This window comes from Meleagris gallopavo, chromosome 7, assembly GCF_905368555.1.
Source record: "Meleagris gallopavo chromosome 7, MGAL_WU_HG_1.1, whole genome shotgun sequence".
Taxonomy (NCBI): Eukaryota; Metazoa; Chordata; class Aves; order Galliformes; family Phasianidae; genus Meleagris; species Meleagris gallopavo.
Window position 1 is genome coordinate 4,022,200 of NC_139410.1, and position 25,368 is coordinate 4,047,567.

Sequence of the window (25,368 nt, forward strand, 5' to 3'; positions counted from 1 at the left end):
TGTGCCTGGGAATGAATTGGCTGTTATTTTGAGCTCCCGTTATATGCATTGAGCATCAGTCTGTTTGTGCACTGTAGTACTGCAGATGTTGGTCTTGTCCCTTCCTTGTCCGTCCTTGACAATTGCCATTGGGACCACAGCTTTCCTCACGCAGGCAGGTATTTGTTTGGAGCTCTGAACGCAAACGTAGGCAACGGCGCCAGGAATTTTACGTTTTGGTTTTCTGAAGTAAAACCTTAAAAGTATTCTTTGAAAACTCCTCGAAGGAAAAGTACTTTGAGGGAAAACTCTTCGGAGGCAAAGCACAGGAAACGTTCTCAACTCTGTTTTGTGCGCACGCTAACAGGTGACGCGAAGCCAAACGCAGGGCTGAGTCGCACGCCGTCCGAAAGCAGCCGGGGCTCCCGGCCGCCAGGTGCGCTCCCCGCCGGCTGCGGGACGCGCCGGACGCCGCTCGCTCCCCGCACGGCGCTTCCTCTCGGACCGCGCTTTGCGAGGGGCCGCCCTCGGGCACGAGCAGCGCGGCCCCGCCGCCTTCCCCGCTCCCCGCCCGGCCCCTTTGTTCCGCCCGGCCCGGCCCCGGCCGCGACCCCTCCCTGCCCGCCCGCCCGGGGGCGGTGCCGGGGTCGGGCCGAGGCGCGGAGCGGAGCGGCGGGCGCGGCGCTCGGCCCCTGAGCTCGGGGCCGTCGGCGGCATGTGGCGGGGGCTGCCGGCGCTGGCCCTGGCCGCGCTGCTGCTGCTGGGGCGGGCGCCGGCGGGGCGGGCGGCGGCCTGCGAGCCGGTGCGCATCCCGCTATGCAAGCCGCTGCCCTGGAACATGACCAAGATGCCGAACCACCTGCACCACAGCACGCAGGCCAACGCCGTGCTGGCCATGGAGCAGTTCGAGGGGCTGCTGGGCACCAACTGCAGCCCGGACCTGCTCTTCTTCCTCTGCGCCATGTACGCGCCCATCTGCACCATCGACTTCCAGCACGAGCCCATCAAGCCCTGCAAGTCCGTCTGCGAGCGCGCCCGCGCCGGCTGCGAGCCCGTCCTCATCCGCTACCGCCACGCGTGGCCCGAGAGCCTGGCCTGCGACGAGCTGCCGCTCTACGACCGCGGCGTCTGCATCTCCCCCGAGGCCATCGTCACCGCCGAGGGCGCCGGTGAGTGCGCGCCGTCGGGCCGGGGCCGCCCGCACAAAGCCCGGCTCCCGGCGGCTTCTTCTCCTTTCTCCTCTCCGCGGTCCCGTCCCGTCTCGGGGTGGCTCCGCCGCTCGGGGGAGCCCCGAGGTGACGCTTCCCGCGGGGCAAAGGCAGCGGCTGCGGTAGAGCTCCGTGGGGGCTGCGCGCTGCTCCCTGCCTTGTGCTCGGCTCCCCGCCCGGCCGGGGGCTGCGGCGCTTGGCGGTGCCGGTGCGAGGCGGCCCGCAGAAATGTTAACTCGCGGTAGCGGCGGAACTGGAAGTTAGAGCGGGGCGGTGGGTGGCTGTGTCGAGCCTGATTTGACCCGTACGAAAACGGTGGTGTTCTGAGCCGGAGGCGGCCCCGCAGCTGCCCCGCGTTCTGCCTGTAGCTGAACCAAGTCCGCTGTTCTGAGCCCTTTCCGACTCTTGAGCTCTTGGTGCCGTGCCCCTGTGCCTCCGACGGCTGTGGTTATTCTCTGTCTGGCCGCCCCGCTCTCACCTGTCCTTCCCCCCACGCTGTGTGCTGGGGATGCCTTGCTGCTGCCTTGTAAGGGCTGCCGACCTGCCGGGCTCTTCAACGCGAAGCGCCTTTCTCGGCAGCATTAAGTTGCTTTCAGAACTGCCTTAAAAATGGACCCAGAGCGAGCGAGGCTTGGCAAGGCTGCAGCGATTTGAAAGCAATCGCATTCAAATCTGGAGGGAGGAAGTTTGGCTAAAATTGCCCCCGAGTTACCTATTTCTGAGGACCTCAGCAGTACAATGACCTCTTTGAGGGATTCCAGTGCCGGATCCATGAACACTCTCTTTCAGTGAATGAGAACCTGATGACATTCTCATTTCTGGGCTGAAAATGTTGAACCGATGCATTATGTACCAGACTGAAAGAATCCTTCTTGAGGGAATGAAAATGCTCCTTTAGAGAGCAGAAGGAAAGATTCCTGTCTGAGGAAGAGGTAAGGTGAACACTTGCAAATTCAATTCTCCAAATGGAGCATCGCAGCCAGGCAGAAGACAGAGAGAGCAAGCTGCTCAATGGCTTGAATACAAAATGCTGCTCTTGCTTTATCTCCTGAGCACTTGCAGACCTCACGCTGTTTGCAAACAACAGCCAATAGAGCAGGCAGAACTATAAACCCATTTGTAATGGGCTTTTCTTGTAGAAGAAGGTGCTCTTATCTTCCAGAAGTTCGATCTTGATTTTTTTCATTTTTCCAAAGGAGTGTGCTACTTGCAGAGTAAGACTTCTTAATCGTTTTCTGTCCTCCCAAGGTCTCCATGTCATTGCTGGTGAGGATTGATGTGTCTGCCTGATCCCTTTGGTAAGGTGGCAGCCTGAAGGGCAGCACACTCAGAGGGTTTTCTTGGTTGGAACAGGGGTGGAGGTGCAGAAGTTCCATTTCCACTCCTTATCCAATACCAGACTGAGACTTCGATGAGCAAGGTGCTCCTCTGGCCTTCAGGGCACAGCTTGCTAGAATTCCCTCTCACCGTCACATCTTGGCTCTTAGGACAATGATGCTAAGTTGAAGATGAATTCAAGTTCACTTGATATTTTTCTTTTGACGTCACAGTAAGGATGATAAGATTCCCTGTTAGTTGTCCTCCCCTTGCCTGCTGGTCCCAGGCTATTGCTGAATGAGGAGAAGCTGTGGTTGGCAGAAGCTGTGGCAAATCCCAGAGAAAAGTTTACTGTCATTGAGCTGTGGGCTACACATCCTGTGTGAGTGTCTCCCAAGACTTCCTTCTATCTGCAACACCGGTTGAAGGGCCTGTTTAGGGGCTTCCTCTTAGCAGGAGTGAGGGAGGTATCTGTGTCTTTCTCCTGATGTTGCTTCTAGGCTGATTACATGTTGAAGATATGAAATAAGCATTATTACGTCCATGATGGAGAAGGCTGCTGAGGATAGTGCAAGTGCTTTGTTTAGGGCTCAGTAAGAGGAGAGTTGTGCAGCCAGAGTTAAAGAGGCAGTGAACCCCCTGGGCTTGTGCTTGTCTCCAAACTTGAGCAGGGCTGCTACACCTTGCTGCTGGCCTGCAGGTCTTAGGGCCACCTTCAAGCCAGCATTCCATGGGAAATGCATCGTCTTTAATTTTGCACGCAATAAGTAACCAAAGTGACTACGTTAACTGCTGATGCTCAGGTGCACATACATGTAGGCCTGTGTGCTCACTCTGGTTATGTCTCTAATGATGCGTTCATTTCCAGTTTCGAAGAGGGAACTGGGCACTGCCCGTACCAGAGGAAAGATCCATTGGTTGAATTTCTGCCTCTGCAGATGTTAAGATCACAGTAAAGTGTGGACATGGTTGAAAAAACAGGAAAAACTCCGTATCTTGTTGCTTACCCAGCAGGTGTAGGAGTGGCTTCACGGTCCTGGATGTTTCCTTTGTGAACTTTCGAGTGGTGCCTTGGTAAAGGCAGTCGCATCTCACCATACCTTATTTTCTTAAATGTTTAGTTACTTCTAAGCAGCAATATTTACTCTCTGATTTAATTTGTATCCTCTGTAGATAATCCAGATGCATCAGAGTACCTGGTTGCGCATATGTGAAGCTCATGCATCCGACTCCCTAGGAGCTGGTGGAACTCTTCCTGCTCCTGTCACAAGTTGCTCTGTGACCAGTTTTAAGTGCTGATGGATTTCAGTATTAGACAAAGTGACCTCTCTGCTGCACCGAACCACCTGCTCGTCACTGCGCATACTTTATCCCCTTGGCACAGAGTGTGAGCACTCCATATTAAAAGTTGACATAAAAATGGTTTGAAGGCATATCAGGCTGTTAGTGAGATGCTGGAGAAAAGGGAGATGTCACAAACGTGTACAATAAATGTCAGAACCATTTTGACTGATTACCATAAAACAGTGGATTAGAATTCTGCCTCTTTTTAGAAATATAATCCCTTAAACATTAAAGAACATGAAATGTGATTTAACTAATGGAGGCGTGTTCTTAGCTCTGAAATGAAGCTGTAGTTTCTCTATGTAGTCCAAGTCCTCCACATCTGCTGTGTGCCCAGATGAAGTTGTTGTAATATCCCAGTACTTGAATTTGGTACTGTACATCTAAAAGCAAAATAACAGGTTCCCATGCTCATTTTTTCACACACTGTTAGCTTTCTGAATCAGTGGTTTCTAAACTCAAGATCAAATTTGCTCCAACTCTTGCTTTGCCTGTGTTTGCTTATGGCAGTCCAAACACACAAAGGAGGTAGGGGGAATGGTCAGGGCAGTACAGAAGATGAGCAGTTATGCCCATCTTAAAGTTGAGATTTCTTTTAGTTGTTTGCTCAAAACTGCAGGCAGTCTCATTTCTTTAAGAACACAAAAGTTGCAAATTGTGAGCTTGAAAAAGACCACATTAACGATAACACCACTGGCCACTTTGACTATATTTTAACTTGAGTTTATTTGCCTTTGGAGACCTGAATTCCCCAGGATTATTTTTTTTTTTTAATTTTATTTTCATTATGTGATCGGATAAGATACATAAGATGTATGCTCAAGATTAAGTTGTACTAAATTGCTGCTGTTTCCCAAAGCTCTCATCAAATCTGTGGTTCAGGAATTGTTGTTTTGTGCACTTACTATGCAGGTGGCTTTTACTATCTCTGTTAACTTTTTCTTTTCTTTTTTTTTTTTTTTTTAATAGCACGCCTCTGAAAAAATTCTAATTAAAACAGCTCACTGGAAAAATTAGTTTGGACTTTTCCCCCTCACTCTTAACCAAAAATTAATAGGAAGCTTTGAATCGAAGCTCTGGATAATATTTGCTCTTTGGCAATCCTGCTAATCATCACTGATAGTTATTTCTTTCAAAAGATTGTTTTGCATAGACAAAACTTGGCAAAAAGGTCCTCTCAGAAGAGGGGTAGAACAATAGGAAGTTAGCTGCTTATTTTTTAAAATAGCTTCCTTTTTTTTTTCTTTCTGTCTGCCTGGAGATCTAAGCAGTGTGTGGATAAGCCTAATGGAGAGATTCTGTCCTCTGAGACAGTTGGGGTCAGGGGTTGGCATATCTTGGTTCCTAATGCCTATCTAAGCTGATGGCTGATGGTGGGACTGGCCATGACCACCTTCCTTGTCCCTTCCCTGGTAAATGGAAAGGGACCAAGTGGTATGAGCCTTGTGTGGTTGTTGGCCACAGAAGAAATATTGGGAAGTTGGAAGCCTTTTCCAAGACATGTTGTACAGCGGTGAAAAGTCTCCAGTTGCTTCTATAAGCCTACATTTCTCTCTCTCAGTAGAAACTGCTCATCTCTTAACATATGCAATGCCCTGAGAAAGATGAACATCACTTTAAGGTCAAAACTTGCCTGTCCCAAGACCTCAAAAGTAAGATTAATCATGATTCTATGATTCTGTGAAGTGGCACAGTGTTACCTGTTTACTCCTCCATCATTCATCAACAAGTGTTACGCACTGGCCACAAATGCAGAGCACAATATATTGCACACCTCAGCCTGAACTCAGAGAAATGGCACTAATTTAGGAGAGCTGAATTGCTCTCCTGTTGCACAGCCAGCTGTTATGTCACATACCCGTAACAACTGGCTTGGAGGTTGGATGAGTGGCAAATGAAATCGGTTTTGTAAAGAAAAAAACCTCAAAACAATTGAGTTGTGTACCTAGAAGTAGAAGAGAACATCTGGTGGAAAACAGTTGGGTTTGGTGTTTGTTTGCAGTGGCAGGTTTATATTACACATGTTGAGTGTTTACCACTCTTGCTGCATCGGTGTTAGTTTTGAGGATGGTTCTTCAGCCAGTACAAAAGAGTCTTGTACTGGCAAGTGCAGTTGGGGATGTCTGGGGCTCTCTATTACAGAATCTGTGATTCAGCGATAGCCCCTGCTCTTAAAATGCAGCCCACACGTCTTAAGTTCTTCAGCTATGCCAAGTGTCATCCCAGGCTGTATGGTAATACCAGCATTGCTGTATTCAAGATCCCAAAAGGGTACAAGAAAGACTATGTATGATACCAGCTTTGACATCCGGAAAAGGTGAAGAAACCTTTAGCCAGGCCCACTTAAAGAAGGGAATTTTATTTAAAGCCTATTTATTTTCCCATTTTATTTGTCCTTCTAATAAGGTATGCTATCTCGCTTCCTAGTCTTGTTTCTCATGTGTCTTTTTTTCTCCTTACGTTGTGCAAGACTACATGCGTTAACATACACATCTTTTGTTATCAAATATATTTATAAATTCATTAAATTATGTGATTTAATTAAAAAAAAAAAAAAGCTTTAAAATTTGAATGTGAGGCACATTCCACATAATGTCTGAAAGCAGTTCTTTGGAAGTTTGGCACAATGTTTTGTTTTTTTTTCCCTTCTATTCTTTATCTATCCTTCAAAATAATCAACATGTTCTTCAACATGCTGAGGAATAGGGGAAGGTCTGAAATGTTGGTTTGGCATTTCTTTCAATGATATGATTGTGGTTGGTTTGATTTCCTCAGTAACTGAAAAAAGCAAACCAAAAGTAATTTCTCCTTCATCATCTTATTAAATGCAAACTCTGTGTGTAATTTTTAAATCCAGCAAATTCATGCCATAGATTTCCATCCTTGTCCTAAACCTGCCAGTCTCTGCACCACTAGAAGCAGGCTATTTAATATGGTTCAGCATGTAACATTATGTGCTGCATTAAGGTGAAGCTCAGGTAAGAATCGATCACAACTCTAGCAGAAACAGGCAAGCTTCTGCAACTTTACAATCTGCTTATTTATTGAGTTTTAATATATTAAATATCAGAGGAAGATAAAATGCCATATGTGTACGTGTTGAAATAATGCAATACTAAAAATGCTAACATTTTTAAATGTGTTTTATGAATCCATGCCAGATTTCCCAATGGATTCTAATAATGGCAACTGTAGAGGCACCGGCATTGGTGAGTACATTTTTCTAAAACTATATAAATAAGCTGCATGAGCACATCCTTTTAATACTTAATAAAGAGCAGCACTGATTGATGCATAGATATTCTGCCCTATCTTGAGATCCTGTAGGTTGTGCTTTTGATTTGTGCTTATAGCTGTCATGGAAAGGTGGGATTTGGGGCTGCAAAGGCTGTGTACTTCTGACCGAATCAATTGTGCAATTCAAGTCGAGGGAGCTGTGCTGATTACACTACAAGTTTTGTCTTGAACAGTGAGAATGATCATTACGTGGCACTTCCTCCCTACCATTTTCTCTCCAGTGCATCCAGTTGTTTTTCCACGCAGAACTGAAAATGCAGGGAGGAGAATAACACTGTAGTCGTTGGCAGACTTTTGCTAGCATACTGCTATGAGTTTTGATTTAACTGAGAAATGCTTACAGAAATGATGAGAGAGAAAATCCCAGGTCTGTAAACTGCCAAGCGACACAGTTGGGATCGCGTGCACCAAGATGAATTTCTATAAACTTATAAATACCATTGTTGTAAGTTGCAAGGAGAGCAGAAGTGAAGTTGCAGGTGTTCACAGTCACGTGCTGCAGGAGCAAAGTGAAAAACAGTTGGACATGTAATGTTCTTGGTGTTATGTGTTTTAGCCAAACGGGGCTAGATTCAAGCAGACTGTTTCAGATTCAGTACAGAAGGAAAATTATTTCACTTTGTAGCAAGTTGGTGAGTACACCAACTCTGTCAGTCGTGGGGAGTAAAAAAACACTGAGGATTGTTTTTCTTTTACATACATACATTACTATGACTCTCAGATTTTCAAATTAAGTTCCAGCTTCTCTGCAGATAATGGTAAAACTCAGGCTAACCTGAGGAAATGGAGGCTGAGTCCTTGTGAGGCTGTTTTTATTCCAGCAAGTTTTTACTTTACTGATTAGTTTTGTTTTCACTGAACAGAGTAAAATCAATCTCTTGAGTGTCACCACAATTCACACGCAGTGCAAAAAAAGCAAAGCTCAGTTTGGTAGCTAATATTATAGAAAGGTGAATTTGTTGCTTAAGCAAGCCAACTATGGGTTTTCTTGAAATTTATTACTATTCCTTTGGAATTTTTCTTCTCCAGCTACAGTACCTGCTGATGTCCGGTTTGCTAACATAACCACCTAAATATGATTGAGCAATGCAGAATTAGATACCAAGTTTTGCTAACTTCAGCATTGATCTTCTATCACGTTATATCAAAAATATATCTTTAGAACTGCTTGCCCTCAGGGAAGTGGAATTGAAAAATTGCATCCAAAAGAGAGTGAGGATGAACAGAGAAGGTGCTGGTGAAGAGGAAGGGTAATATCTTCATCACTAGCTTTTTACTGTTGGAACACAGTTTGTGGTTCAGTGCACCACACCCATTTCAGCTGACTTTTCTGTCTCTTGGAAGTAAGCTAGATATTTGTATGCTCCATGACATGCTATTCAGGCTACTTAGAAAATTTTCCAGGCTTCTTTATCCGCAACTTAAAATGGAAGCATCTGCCAGGCTTGAGCGTTTGCTTAGACTGTGCATGCACAAGTATTCAAGATGACATGTTTGTAGGTAGTGATTATAGCAGAAAACCTTCTTCCCTGTAGTTCTTTTATTTTGGTAATTTACAGGCAGAAGTTTCCCATGGAATAGATGTTGAGCATATGTTGGTATTATGTTGACACGTTTTAAAAAAGAATATTTAATGGCAAAGTCAGCAGAGATCTCAGTCCTAGTTGGTGTGAGCATCTGCCTTCTGTCTTGGTGCTTAGGCCCTAATAGAGTTGTGGTCCCTGAGCTCTTCTGGCAGCATTGGAGGGGGAACAGTCACGTCAAATGGGACTTCCCCTTAGAATTAACAGTCAGTGAATTTTTACAATGCAATTTTTCTTGCAGCCACCTTTTGTGGATGTTCCCCTTTGCTGGGAATGCTCAGAAACGTGCATCAAATAAAATTATGTTTTCTAATACTTGCATCGTGTTCCCTTTGAAAGCCTCCGTAACAGGTGATGAGAGAGATGAGTTGCTCATCACTCTGCATCTGGCTTTAGAACTGACCTTGGCAAGTGCCCTTGTGCCACTTTCTGTATTCCTAAGTAGTAATTAGAAATAATGCATCATTATGTAAACTTCTGTAGTATATAAATTTGAAAAACACAAGAACACCTAGAAAGTACCTTCATCAGGGATGTGTGCTATCCATTAGTTCTAGAACAAGTAATAAAAGATACTCCCCAATTTTTTTTTTTTCTTAATAGGGAAATATGAGACTATTTTTGTCCCTTAATTTAGACTGTTTTTTTTTCCTACTTGTGTCGCAGAGAAAGGAATTGTAGAGCAGGAGAATGTTAAAAGGTAAAACTTGTTGAATGTGAATGCCAAGATGCCTGCATGAGTGTGGGTCAGAGCAGCACGTCTTTTATGGCGTGTTTCGAGGCAGCTTATAAAATGGGCCATAATTTGGTCTAAAGTATGCATGAGCTCCCACAGGCAGAAGGGAAGCCAAAAATCACTTCCCTTCTCAGCCTTTATTATTTTAACACAGTTCCATACAAAAGCCTAAGTCTGTAGGATACTATATATAGGTTCCTGAGGACATGTTTGAAATTCAAGGAAACAATATCCTCTTCTTTGGAGATGTTCTCCTCTTTCCTGTATTTTTTTTTAATTTTCAACTACAAAAATCCTTGCAGTCCAAAATAAATGATAATTTTGAGAAGTCTCTAACCATCTTTTCATTTAATGCAGAAACCTTGAAAAGAAAATATAAGGTATTTCCCAAACTCTTCACAGTGGATTTAACTAAATAACTGGCTGCATGCATCATTATTTCAGAACAGTGATGCATAGAAATAGGCTGTGTTAAGTCTTCTTTCACTTAAATGCTGAGTGAAATGCAGCCAGCAGGCAAGACTGGATATTTAGGACACTGAGTATGAATGAGGACACCTGAGTTGTACTTGCAGCTCACCTACTCTTCTCTGAATTATGTTTTACTTGCAGTGGTACATTAGAGTAGATGACCACACACACATGATACTGGGACCTGTGGTTGGAGGAGGGTGAGGCAGTGGGCTTGGGGGGAATTTACCAGTTCACTGATTCTGACAGAGCCCACCAAACTCTACTAGTAAAAAAAAAAAAATTAAAAAAAATTAAAAAAAGCGGATATTTGCATTACAATAATTGGCAGTGAAATATTGTTAAAGTTAATGAAAATATGGGTCTGGGGCTTCAGAATTAGCATTTCCGAGGCACTAATGAAAATGTTGTTACATGCAGTACTGTTTCTAGCTGTCTGGAACACTGCTGGATGTGCTGCTCTTCAGCACTCATTCATTTTGTGTTTTGAAGGTCATCCTACTGGAAGAGCTAATAATTTCCCATTTTTAATTATACCTACGGTTCTGGATCACAAACCCAAGTGACAGCAGCCTAACTTTGTTGTTAGGTGTGTCCAAAGCACAGGTTTCAATTGTATTCCGGGCTGAGGACACATGGTGTAGATAGATCAGAAGGCTGATCATGGCAGCCTCTCTGCATTATTCTTTCCGAATTAGAGAGCAAGCATGCTGGTGGAACCATGGTGGGATCTAGGCAACATTGCCAAGAAACTGCTGAGCTTTCCTCCTTAGAAAATGCAGGCTGCAAGCATCTGCTGAGTTTTATACTCAATGAGGTGGTTGCTGCCACAAATCAGAGGTTCTCAGCTGCTGGCTCTACTGTATGCTGGTCAGTAACTTCATTCCCTCTGGCTCTCCCAGTTTTCAGTCCCACAGTCCATAATATGGACTCATGAGTAGCTCCTTGTTTTAGTTACACCTATGCAGTCATTTGTTACTGTAGGAATTTTTAGTCCTCTATAATTTCTTAAGGGAGTAGTCAGCATTTGAGCACTGCCCCTCCTTAAGTTGTTTCAAGTAAAATTAGCTGAGAAAATAATATCTAGCTGAGAATTAGCTGAGAAAGTAATTGTCTGTGGCAAAAGAGCCTGGCTTCTTGCCTTTATCCCTTTCTGCTACGTGGCTTTTACCATAACAATGAATTCCAGTCCCAGTGTCAGGTGGGTTTTTTGCAAATCCTGAATGAGTGCCCTGGCCAGGCACCTTTCACTGCTTCTTATCCACAGACTCTCCAACAGTGGCATGAGACCTGAAAGTTGTGTACTGTGTTTTATCAAAGCTCTGTGTTGGATGTAGCCCTTCACCTATCAGTTGGACCAGCATTTTAGATGAAGCACTGATATAGCATGTGTATGAAAAATGTTGCACTGGGATACTTTGCAACAGTACTTGCTAGATTGGCATCTTTGTTTTGTCATTGTACTGTTGGAAGAAAGAAATATTACCTACATTTCTGACTCATTTAATTTAGAATAGAGCTCTTGTTTGAGGTGTCTTCTTTAGATCGAAATAGTTCAGTTGGAGCGAACCTTAAGAGCTTGTCTAGTCCAGCTGTCTGATCGCATCAGGGCTAACTAAAAGCTAAAACATTAAAAAGAGCATTGTCCAAATGTCTCTTAAACTCTGATAAGCATGGGATCATCCACTGCCTCTCTAGGAAGGGTGTTCCAGTGTTTGACCACCTTCATGGGAAGAAAAATTTCCCTAATATCTAGTATGTACAATGTTAAAAAGGTTGAAGTTCCTTTTTTTCAAGGCCATGCTTAGAAGCATTCAGAGCAGCAAGCCATTTATCTCTCGGTCTCATCACCTTCTGACATACTTCAGCCATTGATTGTATCTCTTAGGCATCTTCATGTGTAAAGTTTTTTTGTTGTTATGTATTTTTGTTTTCTTTTTTTAAATAAAATTGAATCACTTCAGGTTTTCTCCTAGAAATATTTGAGATCTTATGGGCAGTTTTGTAACACTTTCCAGCAGAGGAGGCCCTCTGTTGTTCAATATTTAACTTCTCTGTAATAAATAAGTAAATTCAGTGGCGGGAAATTCTTGTTAGGTGTGATTTTGGGGTTTTGGGGAGGTTATCACTGAATGCAGGCTGTTTTCTTTCTAAATAAAAGTTTCTGTTTTGTAGAACGCTGCAAATGCAAACCCATAAAAGCTACCCAGAAGACCTATCTACGCAACAATTATAACTATGGTAAGGACAGCTGCATGGCCAGCTTCCACTCATTTTAGGAGATCGCTGTTTATAAGGCTACAGTCAGAGAGTTAAATAGGACTGGGAAAAATGTCACAAAAATAGCCTATGGTTTCAATTACTGATGGTTAATCCAGTAGGACTTATTACAGAAGATGTGGCCTGAAACTTTTCCAAATTCAAAACGGAGAGTGTTTATAGAAGGATAGAGGGGATTAGGCTAATATGTTAGTACAAGAGTGTCTTTGTTGACGTTGAGTGCTAGTTATTCCAATGTCAGCATGGGCATTTGGGATTCATGCACTTTTTTAGTGTGAAAAGTCATTTGTTAAAAATGACGCTGTGGGCTCCTATGCTTGAAATTCCTTCTGGATTTACAGCTTTGATACATTCTGATTTCATAGAAAGGGATGTTTTTGCTAATTTTCATGCCTAAAATCTCACCGTGGCATCTAACAGGCATACTAGGCTTTTGCCTTCTTGTGGATTGCAGCCAGCAACGAATGACTTTTTGACTGTTAGTTTGTACAACCTTTAAAAATGCTCTACGTCCTCTATTGTCCAAATGGCCCTGGTCTTCTAGCATGTCAGGTCCACTGTTACTTTTCATAGGTTATAAGAAATTAGGAATCCGAGGAGTTTACTATCTATAATGGAAAGGATGTCGTTTGCAAGCTGTGGAAGATGTGGTTTTCTCTAGAGTATGACCACTGGATTTGCTTTGTATTTAGTTCACTGGTCACTGTGAGAGAGCCAAATATCTGTTGCCTTTGAAAGGCAACTTTCCCTCCTATGCAACTTACGGCAAAAAGAAAGAGCAAGGAAAGAAACAATTAAACAGGTCACCAGGTCAAGATCAGGAGTATTTGGCGTTCATAAGGAACAGAGCAGATTGGTGCTGGGTCAGTGGAGAGAGGATGAAAAAGGTGAGGGCCTGTCATCCAATAGAGATAGTGATACAATAAGCTTTGATGCATATTCTTGTCTCATGAAAAGATGAGTGTGACAAATTAAGTTCAGACACCTGTAGTGCAAGCAGTCAAATAGAGAATAGTGGCATGAGGCAGAAGGAGAACGTACGAAGAATGAATTAAATACATGCAGTGGGAAGAGCAAAGAGAAGGAGATGCTAAAAATCAAGCCCAAATGTAACAAAACACCCTTACATCTGATGTAATTCCTGCTTGTGACTCATTCTATTTTGAAATATACTGAGCTGTCTGCAGCCTCTTGCTGGAGGATGAAGTGGTGAGGAGCTGGGGGCAGGGGAATTACAGAGTCCAGCTGAGCTTCTGATAACAGACCGTACAAAAGACTAATCCTAGAGGTCATCAAGAATGGCCCCGGGGCGACCTGTATTATCTGCTGCTGTTAACTATACTTTTTGCTACTTCTTCCTAGTCATTCGGGCAAAAGTGAAGGAGGTGAAGACTAAATGTCATGATGTTACTGCAGTAGTGGAAGTAAAGGAGATTCTCAAATCTTCCCTGGTGAACATCCCAAAGGACACTGTAAACCTCTACACAAACTCCGGCTGCCTCTGTCCACCGCTCAGTGCCAATGAAGAGTACATCATTATGGGCTACGAAGATGAGGAGCGCTCCAGGTAACTCCTGCAGCATTATGCTTGAGGTGTTTTATTTGTTGTTTGTTCTCCTGTCCATCAAGACTGCGTAGTCACCAGCTAAGGCAAACTTTGTGACACTCTGCATGGCACTGTAATAATATTCTCTACTCAGAGGGATTGCTGAGAGCCACAAAGCTCTGCAGGCCCAGAGGTGTGATTCTTGCATGTATTGGGTTCTGTAGGTCATACACAAATGCTGGTGCAGTAACAATTTATCTCCTTCTATAGGTTACTCTTGGTGGAAGGCTCCATAGCCGAGAAATGGAAGGATCGACTTGGTAAAAAAGTAAAGGTAAGAAAATAGCTCAACAAAAGTCAAATATTGCAGATGCCATGGAACAGCTACTGAAGTTTTACAAAACGAAGGAAAAAGACACATGCTAACTCGAGCTAACTAATAATAAGTATCACAAATTAACATGGCTTACTATGTTACTCAGAAATACGTGCCAAGTAGCGTAAGTGGGTAGCAGTCATAATCTTCATCTCAACAAAGCAGACCACAGAAGTGTTTTGCCTTTGTAGGGAAACTGTCCCTTCTGCAAGTCAGATGTACTTCATTGGAATTGTAACATTAATGAAAAAAGAGGGCTTTACAAGTGTTTTCCAGACTAAGTCAGAATTACACTTTTCAGATTTTAATATTCTTTAAAACTGTTAGCAAATTTTAAATATAGTTAACAAATTGCATGGGTTCATGACTATTCCAGATTTGTCTCTCTTGCTTAGATATGGAAGGTGCATGATAAGGAAGTCTTGTATTTTACATGTAGTAGCCAACTGGAAGCAGTGAGCTCAAATGGAAACAATACATGAGTGTTTTCTCGAATGTTTTCTAATTTTAGTGTATTCTAATGTCTTCCATGTTCTGGAAGGACTGCCTTTTTATGCTTTGATGCACAGCAGACTGTTGGCTATTTCTACATTTTACACAGATTTCTCTTATTTTAAAACAATTTCTCATCTGTTGTCTTGACACAGCGGTTGTACTTGTGCAAACCAGTCTCTTCTGCTGAATGCTTTCTCCAACAGTTTTAATGGTGACTGGCAGGAAAATATTGTTCTCATTAGAAATACAGGATTCTCTGTGTAAATATGGTACATCCACAGCGATTACATGAGTGAAAAGATATGGGGATCTTATTCCAAGCTGTTGTTTGATTTGGCAGAACTTTCTGAAATCCAGTGCCATGGAATAAACACCAGGTTGCTGCTGCAGGCTGATCTCTGCTCGGTCCCAGTTCGGGGGTGGCAGGGTGATATATGGTTTCTTTCTTGGGAGCTCACATATTTTCTAGCTTATTGCACAGCTGGGATTGCCTTCTATCAAGCACTGGTTTCAGTCCAATTCAGTTGTTTTTCTGTCCAGTACTGGCTTCAATATGCGGAGCATTTTTGTGGTAGGTCTAATGCCTCAGCACTGAAGAGGCTCATAGATAATTTTTTCTTTTTTTAAAAGCAATACCTAAACTCAATTTTTTCCCCTAATCATGTGGTACTTGTTCACTTTTGCTGTACTCTCAGCTCTTGTAGCTATTGATACATAGCATGTGTGGATAAAGATTTTGAAGGTCTTTGTGCCTCTATATCAATGACTTCTGGTACAGTAGTAGTGCTTGCATCAGGAAACTAGTTGAATAAATTAAAGTATAAGGTATAAAGGATGAGAAATGGCTAATTAGGAATTTGTGGCATTTATGACTTGATAACTTCAGACTGTGTTATGTTACTGTGGGCCAGAAGCTGCTGAGAACGTTGTTCACAGTTGGAGAAGCCTAATGATGGCACTTCTCATCCCAGTCTCAGTTTTCATAAAGCGTCATCATTTTTTCCAGTTACATTTATTATGCCTTTTTGTACTGCAGTTGCTATTGCCTGGAAAAGATAATTCAAAAAAAAAAAAAAAGCACTTGATTATTTTCCCCAGCTTCCCCTAGCAACTGCACAGGGGGCTTCATTTACATAAGCTTTTTAGATACTTCTGAAGACTCTTTACTGTGCCTTGCCATCAGCCCCTTCATTCACAGAATGTATTAAACCAGGCCAAGAAATGGATGTTCCTCTCTGTTGGAAATAATTATTCTCCTCCATTGGGGCCCAACACAGGGTATTGTGGTGGCAGCAGCAGTGATTTTTGTTGTTGTTTGTAAAGCCACACAGTTACCATATTTGTCATCATAATAACATTTATTATTTATAAACTCTAACTTCTTCTGTCATCTTTTTGCAATTCCTCTGCTTTTCGATACGCAGCGCTGGGATCAAAAGCTCCGCCACCTGGGCAAGGGGAAAGGAGAGCCGGGACAAAGCGATTCGGCACCGAAGACTGGGAAGCCCAGCAATGCCCGGCAAGCTCGCAGCTAGATGTGAAATGCCCTACGCCAAAATTCAGTGGACTATCTGTCAAGACTTCACTGTTGGAGCAGCAAAGGAGAAATTGCACTATTGCACGTTATATTCTATTGTTTACTACAAAATAATGTTTTAGCTTATATTAGTTTTTATTCTCCCTCTTGTTTTCTACCTTTTTGTTTTGTTTTGTTTTTGGATGTGTGCAAGCTCTGGAAATAATATGTTCTTTTATGTTACTAAGAACTGTAGAAAACTGCCTTTGTGAGGTGCGGGAAGGTCAGGATATGCTGAAGTTGCCATTTTAACTCCCATATCTTCTTAGCGGGTGTACCTGTGCAAGCAGGAGATCTAGTGCAGTCCATCATTAGTGACCCACACCAGCTTCCTTGGCTCAGTCATTCTGATCACAGCCTTGGTCGCTGCTTGCAAACCTCCTTACTGGGCCGGGGTTTGTTAAGTGCATATGTTTTTATTTGAAAATATAACTGCCAGATACACACACAGGTTAGAGTCACATGGCACTTCTGGAGAAATTATGAAAAGACAATTTTTTGAATACTCTGGACCTTGTAGGAAACCTTACGTAGCTCTGCCACAGCAAAACTTTATTTATCATACATTTCTTCTCTTATAATGGCAGTTTCTTCATTTTTTTTTTTCTTCTTCCTTTCTGCTGAGTTGTAGGAGTAGACTGCCTTACCAGGCCTGCTTCTCAGTACAGGTCTGCACTTTATCATTCTGATTTTGTGGTGTTATTCTTCAGTCAGTGCCTATATAAGCAAGTGTTCAATACTCAGTAAAATACGTCCAATAAAAAAAAATTGTAGTTGTCAATATGGACCTTAGCTGACATTTGAGCCAACATCGTATTTTTATATTGCTGTTCAAAATATAAAACCCCAAATCCCTTCCTTTTTGTGCTTTTATAAAATTCTTTGCAGATAGTAATAACATGTTTGAAATTAAACACTCTGTTCTTTTGTTTTTCTTTTCTCTCTTGCTTGAAAGAAATTAAAATGATGTAAATAAAATAACAGTTCTTTCCATGTAATATACAGAGGGGAAACCACTCTGCTTATGATGGCTGCTGGGTTTTCAACTATGAGTATTTTCCATAGCCACCTGTTTTCCTAGCTCACCTAAATGCATTTGGGCTGCCTCTTGTTAGCAAAGCAGTGCTGCAGTTGTTAAGTTGAAAATGTGCTGGTAACAAGTACATCCAGAAATATTTGGGAATATTTATAATAATGTCATTTTAAGGTGACATATAATAAGAAAGGGTGCTGGGGCAAGTTTTCCACCAAGCAGGATACCAAGTAAGTTGAAAGATAGACCTGTTTCCTGCAAAGCTCAAAATCTGCATGGGTTGATTTGGTGGTGGTGGTGGTGGTGGTTTTTGTTTGGTTTGGTTTGGTTTTTTTTTCATAGTTTGCAGTGGGATATTAAGTCTTCAGCTGGTTTGGTGTTTGCTCAGAATACTGCACAGGCTGGCTCAGAAACTGTGGAAAGGCTTTCAACGGAGAAGCTGAATTTAAACAAAAAAATCACATCTGGAAACCTTGCTCTGGTGTATTTTGGACGTTGTAGTTCGTTCTCATCTACTCTGTTGGTTGGAACCTGGCCTTTTCAGGCATGCTGTGAGTAAGCAGGTATCTGCCTGTGGTGGGTCAGAGCAGATACATCAGGATGAACATCAGTACTGCGGCAGCAAACAGACTTGAGGAGTGAGTAAATAGCAAGTCCTATGAAGCCCATTGCCAATATAATCTATCATACATACTTATTGGGCTTTGGACTTTTTTTATAAAGCAATGAATAGCAAGCAGTTCATGTGAGAAGGAAGAATTGTTGCACAAAATGTCATGAAAACTACAATTCTGAGTAATCCTATTTCCTGTTGTGCTTTTATCCCCATACTCAGAGCTTTCTGAAGAAAGTTGAGAAGTTTGTAATTCTGCACCCTGCTTAATTCTCAGTTAGAGACTCATCTAATCTATCAAGTCATTTATATTCTGTGATGTGAAAATGTTTTTGTTTTTCTTCTCAAATTGCATTGACCTTTGCCTTGTGCTGCCCCTATCATTGCTTCAGAACTTCACTGCTAAGAGGTAGCATTTAACTCAGATTGTAAAGGTCCTCCTCCCCATCTAGAATCTGCTCCGTTTGTCTCTGGAAGACACTTGTGCTTCATCTTTTAATCCCCCTAGCTGGGTCAAAGGGAAAATAAGGCTTTCTGGGGACAAAAGAGGAGGAAAGCAGTAGCTCCATTCATTGAATAGAGAGCTGGTTTCTGGTCAGCTTTAATGCTTTATTTGCTAGGCTTGAACTCATGTCCAGTCTTTGTGAGGTCAACAACATGATGACAAGAAAGTGGGGCAGCTGTATTTAATGCTGTTAACCTCTGCTGTTGTGCATTTCCAGCACAGTAACATCCTCTGAAGGTGAGTGAAGCTACTACTAGTGGTAGCAATCTGCACCAGGCTGGTGAGGACAGCTGGTTACCTCTTGCAGCCTTGTTCATAGCTTTCATGCCCATCACACCGTGTCTTTGCTGGTGAGTCCCTTTAAATGGTCATCCGTGTGCTGGAGAGAGCTATTTTTCCTCTTTTTCCTAAGCTCTTCTGTAGCAGCATAGAGACAACATCTGTCTCCTAATCCTTAATTTTTATCTGTAGTGAAGTGGCTTCACGAGTCATCTTTACTATTGTGAAAATCTTTGTATCTATGGGAAGACCCAAAGCATTTAGTTGTTCCATTTGAAAATGCGTGGACTTTCTTTTTCAGAAGGTTTTTGGAGACAGCATTAAAATTGCGTAAGAGAAGTGCAAACAAGAAAGCATGTGTGACAGCCAGCTTATTGGCTGTGTGTAATGCGGTTATTTTACTGGGTGATGCACATGCCTATGCATGCACATGTGACCAAGTGACATGGGATGTATGGAAGGACTGATTGAAACCATGCCTTTCCCACATCTGGGTTATATTATTCCTGCAAGCAAATATGCAGCCCTAAATCCCTGTGGATAATTAGCCTGACATGTTGCTTATCAGAAGGCACCCTTTCCCAGCACAGCTCAGCAGATGAGAAGATGGGAGTATTGAACACCAAAGATATCTGTGAGCCTTGCCTAGTTTCTGATGAAGGTTCACTCGTGATGTTAATAGATCTGCACAGAAGGTGCTGGCATGTTAGAAATAGTATGAAAATGACACACCTTCATTTCAGCCTGTGTATGATTATTTTTATCTGTAATTCCTTCTATCCAAGCCAAGAGTAAGCAGAATCTATATGGTGAGAACAACTTTCGTGTTTATGTGAATGAGAGTAGCATGGTTCGTTTTTACAGCTTAGCAGAGAAAGAGTTTGAGGAGAAGTAGGAAGAATAAAGGCCTCTTGTTCTTAGAAAGTCTGTTCTGAGAAAAATGCCAAATCAGGATCCTCAGGCTGTGTGGTGGGGAGGCACACAGAGAAAATGTCAGTGTGTTTAAAGAGAGGGTAAGATATGAAAGAGTATGACTGCGTAACATCACTCAACTAGAATCAGGTATTGTTTTTGTTTTTTTTTAAGATTTGGGTATATCGAGCATGAGAAAAAGTAGTGGTTGAGTTGTAATATCGATGATGGAATGAAACACAGCTACACCAAGCTTAACTCAAGAGTGACTGTAGGGCCAGCTGGGAAGTAGCTGACTGCAAAGGACCCCAGCCTGGAGGCTGCCAATGTCAGCAAATTAAATTGCACAACGTGCAGAGTGAGATGCCAAAATCAATATCCTGAAGTTTGTGGTATAGAGTAAGTAGGTAAGTTAGTGAGATAGTAAGAAGGAATGAACAAATTAACATGATGTATGTGTGTGTGTGTATATATATATATGTGTATATATTAGAAGGGCAGCTAGTACAGCTGGGGATGCTTAAATCCAGCTGTACAGGAAAGATGTGCTGGCTACCATTGCTTCTCCTCACTGTTATGAAATAAGACAAATACCATGGCAGCTGGTAGTGCCTATTCCTAATGCAGTCCTAGTAGTTTGCAGACAACAAGTTGGGAATTCCATGTTGTCTCCAAGTTCTCTGGCAGCACTGCTATCTTCAAACAAATGTGCTTTGCTTTACCTATAGTGCAGTGCAATAGCTCCCCATTCCATAGAAATCATCCTTCAAATCCTCAGAGAAAGGTTTTTTTTTCCCTCCTAATGCTATTAACAAGATTATTTGGTTATTCACTTTAGACAGTGGTGATGGAGCACTGAGAAATGCAGACTGGTGATGATTACTGTGTCGCATGTGACACAAGGCTAGCATTTTCTTTCCCGGTCTGTGCTTTGCAAGTCTTCACTAAAATGAATAAAGAAAGGAAGGAAAACAAAATGTAAACATCCCTGAAATGCAGTTGCCCTTTACTGGTGATAAACAAGAGAATCAGATACATCGGAAGCATTCCTGGATGTCTGGCCTGGAACCACTATGGATGGAGCTTTCCAAATGGGCAGTGACTTTGATTTTTGGCTCATGCTGAAGAAATCGGTATAGATGCAGAATTATCTCAGCTCTGTTACTAACAGTATTTTTTTTTTTTATTGGGAAGCTTCTGGGGTTATGAAGTATGGAAGATGAAGTGTTAGGCAGGGAAACACAGTAGCAGACTCTACAACTTCCCATCTCAAGGTGGGAACCTGAAGATAGCAGAGACAGGGTTACAATTTCTCAGGGCAGATAAATTCATTCATTCCTGTAAGTACTTGTAAGAACCACTGCTGAAACGCTGTGCAGCTGATAGCTGCAGCTTTCATAGCTACTGGTGAAGGTAAGGAGAGCAGTTAGAAAAATCAGGATCCCATCAATGAAATAAAGAACGTTTCTGTATAACTAAAGGCAGCATCCCACCATTGCAGATCAACAGTGGACTGAATATAAGTGTTATCAGTAGCTTTGCATTTAGGACTTTCTAAATGTTGAATGCTCGTCAGAGCAAACCTGACATTCCTGTAACAAAGATTTAGGGCTTGAAGTAGATGAGCTGAAGAAATTTCGATGGCATCATCCTGTATGGTCTGCTGGGAAGACTGAACCTATCTGTCCCTGTGTGGACAAGTTTCTGTCCCCGGGAGCATGTCTACTTTTGGCCTTCTCTTTGTGCTGCTGAGGTAGGGCAGTCTGCACTACTTGTGCTCCAGACTGAGTCTCCCTAACTGTATGTCGGCCACGATGACACGGGAAGCCAGGATCTTCGGTTCCATGTTCTGGTCTCCGTCCCATCAAGGGACTTCACACAGATGATGAAAGTCAATCTCCTCTTTCTTGTCATCAACACTTTCCAGCCTAACAGAGCCTTTTCCCCCAGAAACCTTGCTCAGCCATCCCATCTGACGTTTCCTGAGGCCTTCCTTTCCAGTACAGGCTTCCCTCTTGTTCGCTGCTGGTTTTGCTTTCTCCCTTGCAGTTCTCCCTTCTCTGCTGCCTCTTAGATTTCTGCTCTGGCTTCTGCCTGTTTCCTGGCTGCTTATCTCCCTTTCTTCCGCTCATTGTCTGCCGTAGCCCTGTTTCTGCAGCTGTAGCCATCCACCCATTGCTGGCTTTTGGGCATCAGGGACGTCTGCTCCCTCCCTTCATCTTGCATGAACTTTCAAGGTGACCTATGAGTACTGGTTACAGGGGAATGCATGCGTTCTTCTGGGAATTTAACCAGAACCAGACTCATTTGGGGAATGGAACTGAAATGTCAAGAAGATCTTAGTATGTTGTCGACACTCACAATTTAATGTTTAAGTCCTCCCCTCTCAAATCACCCATGAACGTGCTGGAGCTGCTGCATGGAAGGACTAACTTCTCTTTGCCTGTGTGAGTGGTTAAATTTTCTTCTCTAGCTTTACCCCTGGAAATTACTGAATCTAAAAACAGGGCGTAATAAACAACAAAACAGCCATAGACAACTGATGTTTAATATTTCAGGCTATGTAAGTATGCAGTACTAGTTATCTCAGCTCAGGACTTACAGTTTGACAATGGAAACCTGGAGAAAACTTCAGCGCTGTGGTGCCCAAAGTACCCCAGCTGATACTTAAATCCTGAAAAGCACATTGCCCAGCTTCGTGAGTGCAAAAGTCCAGCACAGGCTGTTCTAAACACACTACTTAGGCGGGAAAAATGATGTTAAGAGTTTGCCAGTTGAATTTCAGTTGCTTTTAGCACATTCATTCTTGCTTAATGTCAGTAGGCGTTTGCAGCTGGAAGGAGGGCCAGCTCTGACCAGCACTGGGGAGGCTCCTTGGGATAACTATCCTGCTGCAGAGAAATTCCTATCAATCCAGTATGTATCAGCTGGATCCCAAAATGTTCTTACGCATTCCAGATATTTCTGAGAGGAACTGGGAGAGCCAAGATGTGAATTTTACCTTAAATGGCCCTGGAGATCAGTCAGGCCGTTTTGTCCTGTCCCGGCTTAAAATCACATAGTAAAGCGTATGCAAATGTTGATGCCCACATTCTTGTCATAATCCTGAAAACAGGTTAGCTCAAAGGTCCTTAATCCTTGAATTTTCATGCCAAATCCCTGGTAACCCCCTTTGTTAATTCCCAGAGCACTGTTTGACTCCCTTCAGCTAGAATTCTTTGTAGCTTTTGATGTCCTTTCTAATTATTTGCATCTTTGTCTTTTTAAGTATTTAGGTGACTTTGGAGCTTGATTTACATTTGCAGCCAATGCTTTGTGTGTCCTGCTGGTTCATTCCCCTGAACTATGCATGATGGAGCCAGTGAGAAAAAGGTTTCACAGGGTTTTACCAAAATTCTTTGCCTGCCCATGATCTTAGAGGCATGGGTTCTCTTCATCTCCACCCCTCTGCAATCTTCCAGCTGTTTAGCTCCAGGAGAATTTATTTGTCTTCCTTGGACACTGCTTGTCAAAGAGAGGGATGTTTCTCCAGCACTCTATGAATAAGATGAATAGAAATAAAGAGAAGTCTCAGAGTATTGGCTGCGCAAGGCTGATGGGGATGCTGGGTGTTCTCAGGCATTTCGTTTACAAGAAGTGAAGGCTGGGCTTCATTGATCATCCCAAAAATCACTTGGGCATACCTGTAAATCACTCTCGTATTTCAAACTACAGAGGAAACCCTTCTTCCCCTATTGCTGTACAATATTTTGTAAGTGATACCCAGGCCTCTGGTATTTTGTGTGAATAACTTTGAAGAACACCCTCATTCCAGAAATCAAACACGATGTGCACCTTGAAGTCTATCTGAAGTTTCTTCGTGCTCCTGCTGACTGAATCTTTCTGAAATTCAGTATGTCTCTGAAGGCTTCTGTATCAGGAAGGAAGGAGTTAACTTTTCCTGCCTTGGAGCAAGGAAATGCTTAGTTTCAGTGCAGACATTTATGCAGGGTTAGGGGGTTGGATCGATCATGGGGAATTAAGTCATAACCACAACACTATACCTGAATGACACACACAGATTTATCAAGGACAGTTTTCAAAGGAGCTAGGAGACATTTCTGCACAAAATTCAGCTGCATTTTAGAGTCCTTTATTCTGGCAGGTTGAGAAGAAAAGGTAAATGTCAGGGTATTTCTTCCTTTGCCAGCATGTTAATGGAAAATATATTTAATAACCAGTTCTCCTCTTCGCTGTTCTCAGACCCTGCTGCCCCTGTCCTGACCAAAGACCAAGAAGCCCAGTCTTCAAGAGGCTGCTCAGCTCAGTGACAGTAGCAGGAGTGCTGAGTGGGGTTGTGAGCAAATAAGGAGGCAGAAGTGGGCCCTCCTTCAGGCTGGAGAGCATGGAAGGAAGAGTTTGAGAGCTTCCTCTGTCATCTAGAAGATGTCCAAAGTGGATAATGCTTTCCCCTTCAGCTTGGCTCTTTGTCCTATGTGTGTTGCTTTTAGGGAATTAGAAAAATATTTCCTTTTGCTTTGCTGATATTTTCTGCATATTTTGCACAGGTATATGAAAGGAATTGTCTCCTTGTGCATCACACCCATCAGGTATGATAGGTGAAGGTCATCATCACTGTTATGTCTGTGAATGTCTCTTATGATATCTAAGACATGCAGGACATATCTATGGAAGTCAGTTGCTTCTTCAAGTATCATTTTCCAAAGATATCTTCAAACATCACAGTGTCGCTTATGGGAAATGGATCTGTTGGAGTTTCTATGTGAAGCTAAAAATGCCTCCTTGTCAAGGACATGCTTTCACTGGATATTGTGAAAGCTGACCCAGCAAAATGATCTTCTTGGGTCTCCTGGCAGGCCTACAGTAGTCCTTCCCTGCTTTGTTGAATCTCAATTATGTTTTAGGTTCTAATTCCTCCTAGACAGAAAGCACTGCAGTGGTTTCTTCCTACTTGCATTCGGCTTTTAAAAGTAGATGCCCCAACAGCTAGTAAAATGATAGATACCATTTAACAGAACTTTGTAAAACCCTTTTGGATGTCTATTACATGTTTTAAAGGGATTCTGAGAAAACATTCAAGAACAGGAAATAGTCCAGTAAAGTTGCTGAGCTTATACTACAACGTACCCTGTGTTCAGCCCATTTAAAGTCGAAGTCTGATTTACATCTGATGTCAGCTAGTGATGATTTCCACATGCCCCCTGCTCTAAACAACTTAATCTGATCATACTCTAAGAGCGTTTGACTGGACTGTGACTGATTCCAAAACTGGTTTTTATCAGGAGTCTTGTTATGTGATATGCTTTTGTGGTATGTGGAAGGTGGTTGTATGACACTACTACCTATCAGTGAAAATGATGTTAGCTGCGTTTCAAGCTGTTGTGAATTATGTGGTTAGGATTAATCTACCCTTAAATTCCATATTCGTGATGACAGACTTCAGCTTTTGAGAAACAAATTTTATCTAAAACATTGGAGACCAATCTTCTGCAGTAAGTTAAAGTCTGAATTATCTGAATAACACAAAAAGAGAAGTGTGGGTGATCTCCCAAGTACAAGAGCCAAGGAATTAAGCATGAAACTCCCTGATGACTGCATATTTTTCAGATGAAGAGTCTATTAATTTTGAAGTATACTTTTTTTGGAGACTGGAGAAAAACATAGCTTGAAGCAATGTAGTCAGATCAGAAATTGGAAGAAGGAATTATGTAGTAATGAGAGAGTGTGAAAAAACTTAAAACCGAAGTAATTTATTCTTCACCATCTGTAATAAAAAAGCGTGCCTGAAAAGCATGCCTGAAACTGGCCACAGTACTGT

At 42.6% G+C, this 25,368-nt stretch overlaps 1 protein-coding gene and 1 long non-coding RNA gene across 5 annotated transcripts in view; one reads left to right on the plus strand and one right to left on the minus strand.

The window, feature by feature from the left end:
- The window catches only part of LOC146543927 (uncharacterized), a 69,308-nt gene that overhangs the window by 14,830 nt on the left and 29,110 nt on the right, over window positions 1-25,368 (minus strand). The gene's annotated exons all lie outside the window — the stretch shown is intronic.
- Window positions 521-17,189, plus strand: FRZB (frizzled related protein). Of its 2 annotated transcripts, XM_085228148.1 has the most exons (6): window positions 521-1,148; window positions 7,010-7,057; window positions 12,111-12,176; window positions 13,578-13,782; window positions 14,032-14,095; window positions 16,057-17,189. In XM_085228148.1, the coding sequence occupies exons 1-6, from the start codon at window positions 695-697 to the stop codon at window positions 16,165-16,167; spliced, it is 948 nt and encodes a 315-aa protein (XP_085084274.1). In that variant the 5' UTR covers window positions 521-694; the 3' UTR covers window positions 16,168-17,189. The 2 variants fall into 2 exon arrangements, with proteins under 2 accessions (XP_085084274.1, XP_085084273.1); XM_085228147.1 differs by lacking the exon at window positions 7,010-7,057 and having other exon boundaries at window positions 583-1,148.

Bases quoted from the DNA above. Each gene is read 5' to 3' on its own strand.
- FRZB (XM_085228148.1), top strand. From the start codon at position 695: ATGTGGCGGGGGCTGCCGGCGCTGGCCCTGGCCGCGCTGCTGCTGCTG. The intron at 7,058-12,110 runs GTGAGTACATTT...TCTGTTTTGTAG, and splicing joins CTGTAGAGGCACCGGCATTG to AACGCTGCAAATGCAAACCC. The intron at 12,177-13,577 runs GTAAGGACAGCT...ACTTCTTCCTAG, and splicing joins ACGCAACAATTATAACTATG to TCATTCGGGCAAAAGTGAAG.